We start from the raw sequence: 2,434 nt of genomic DNA on the forward strand, positions 1-2,434 counted from the left end.
GATATCGTCCTCTTTTGGAAGACCAAACAAAGTAGTTTCGCTTTCACAACGAATCACACAGTGCCTTCATGACATGGCGGCAGCAACAATACTACAGCGAGAATAAAAGTTACGCCTTCTTTCTTTGCGTGAACATTTGGGTGGCGTTATGCAAATCTTCCCACATCATGACGTAGACATGTGGGGGCGTGTTAGAACGAGCCGTTTTAGGTAGGTGTGGTTGACTCTTAACTTTTATAAAGAATATCTCTTTGGATTTGAGACTTTAGTCTTTGCAACTTTACAGATCTTCTTTATGCACCAAGAGCTTGTAACACTTCAAAGAGAAAGGAACAATTTAAATCGCATCATATCACCCCTTTAACATCATGATTTTCCCTAAAGTTGCTTTAAAACAGTGTGCAAAAAGCGATATGTAAATAGCTAAAATTTGACATTTTTTTACTTTTATGGATGGCTATGTGAGCTTATCACATTGTGACAGACACATTTGAAACATTTATTTTAAGGCCCTTTATGGGAATCCTGCAGCAGTCGATGTAATTGGACAGGATTAAAAAAAGGCGGGTTTTGGGTTGACTTTGGGCTGGAAATTTTTCTGGGACCTGGCAACCCTGCTGAATGAAACTTTTCCCGCTGTGTATCTGTGCATGTTGCTGGGCTCTTGTTGTGTCATTTTCTCATGACTTCATGTTTCTGTGGCTCCAGAGTGATTAGTCACATGGCATTTCAGCTTGTGTGATTAACTCAAAAATAGACCAGAACTGAGAATCCATTAGCAAAGATGACAGAATTCAAATAGTGTATTTCTGGGGGTTGTTAGCAAATGGCATTAAGGCAAATGGGAACATTATTGGATAATTTTCTACATAACTATGTATGGTTGTTTATATTTGTTCTTCAATAGTAATGTGCCTCAAATGCCTACGTACCTGATGTTGAATGTAAGCGTTCACTCTCTCCAGCATGCCTTCACAAGTGTACTCAGACGGTATAAAGGGCTCCACCTGTGCAAAGCGCCAAATGACAAAAGACAAACAGAAACTTGAGACATTTCTGAAACGTATACACCAAACACATGCTGCTCATTGAACTAATGCCTGTCCATGCGTGTCATTATGCACTATGGGTTATTATCATTACAGTTTTTCTGAATTGCTAAAACACATTTCTTGAAACCATCACTCATTTTCTCAAAACCTTAAACGCAAATCCAAATACTCAAACTAAATTCACGAAACCTCTTCCATCAAAATCAAACAATCACTGCAAAACCATTTCACTTGCACTCAAAATCAAATGGTGCTCTCAGATCACAAACACACACGAGTCAATAAAATAAACTACAGACACTACAGAGAAAAATGGAGAACACTGCATCCAAAACATTATAGAAAAAGTATATTGTATTGAGTAAACGATTTAGCAATTCTGTAAAAAATTATAGCAATTGCAACTGAGTAAGGTGAATATATTGTATAGGCCTACTGTATGTACTGCAAGAATAGTATTGTGTTGAATATTGAATAGTACTGAATGTTTGTATATATTCAGCATTTGGATACTGTAACAATACTGCAGTCCAACTACAAAGGCCAAAAAGGTCAAATAAAACTCTAAATGAATAGCATGTTACAGTACACTCAAATACTGTAAATTGTGCAATTGTAAAATCAGGGTCAATGAGAGATTCATTCTGTCTCAGCATCATGTTTTTGTGCTTGAGTCCAGCCTGAGGACTTTGTCCAAATCACAAGTAATGTTGTATTTTTTTGCTAGACAAAGAGAAAAAACCCTCTGGTCTGACAGATCCAGCCTTGATAACACTCTCTAAACCTTACTCTTTCTCTCCTCATCCTCCACTTCTTACATGTACACTTCCTCCTCTCCTTCTCAGATTGTTTCCATCTATTGTTCTATCATCGTTCAGTAACCTGTGCCACTTGTGCACTCTGAACTGGCTCATATTTTGTACAGTTGGTTTGATCACGTCATTAGAAACAAGTGAACGATTTTGAATCGTTGTGTGTAAACGATGACAACTGGGCTTTAGTTGTGTTTAACTTTTGCCGCTTGTGTTTAGCATTTTGCAGCACAAATGCATCACAGTGTGATAAGTGTTTAAGTGAATGAGAATGTGTTTAGAGTTTTGCAAAAAGAGTACATGAGATTTGCAAACAGAGCCTACCTGCCTGAACGTATTTAAGGTTTAGCAGAAAGAGTGCTTTATTCGACAAATTGGTTTAAGCTAGTGAGAATTTGGTTCAGAGAATGGGGTTTAGTGTTTTAGCAATTCACAAAAACTGTAAATATGTCTATAGTATAAGTTCCCTTTCAGTCGGTCACTCTCGACGTCACGTCGGATGACCGACGAATTGGGATCTCGCTTAGAGAGACCAATCTACTTCGAGTGTAAACTAAACGAGCCAATGCA

At 37.8% G+C, this 2,434-nt stretch overlaps 1 protein-coding gene across 1 annotated transcript in view; it reads right to left on the reverse strand.

Moving 5' to 3' along the window:
- mgat5b (alpha-1,6-mannosylglycoprotein 6-beta-N-acetylglucosaminyltransferase B) overlaps positions 1-2,434 on the reverse strand; it is a 121,643-nt gene that overhangs the window by 3,209 nt on the left and 116,000 nt on the right. The window contains exon 15 of the mRNA XM_016480888.1: positions 933-1,007. Coding sequence (XP_016336374.1) covers positions 933-1,007 — 75 coding nt within the window. The remainder of the gene's footprint in view (positions 1-932; positions 1,008-2,434) is intronic.

The sequence above is a fragment of the Sinocyclocheilus anshuiensis genome, unplaced genomic scaffold, assembly GCF_001515605.1.
Source record: "Sinocyclocheilus anshuiensis isolate Anshui unplaced genomic scaffold, SAMN03320099.WGS_v1.1 scaffold561, whole genome shotgun sequence".
NCBI classification, from domain to species: Eukaryota; Metazoa; Chordata; class Actinopteri; order Cypriniformes; family Cyprinidae; genus Sinocyclocheilus; species Sinocyclocheilus anshuiensis.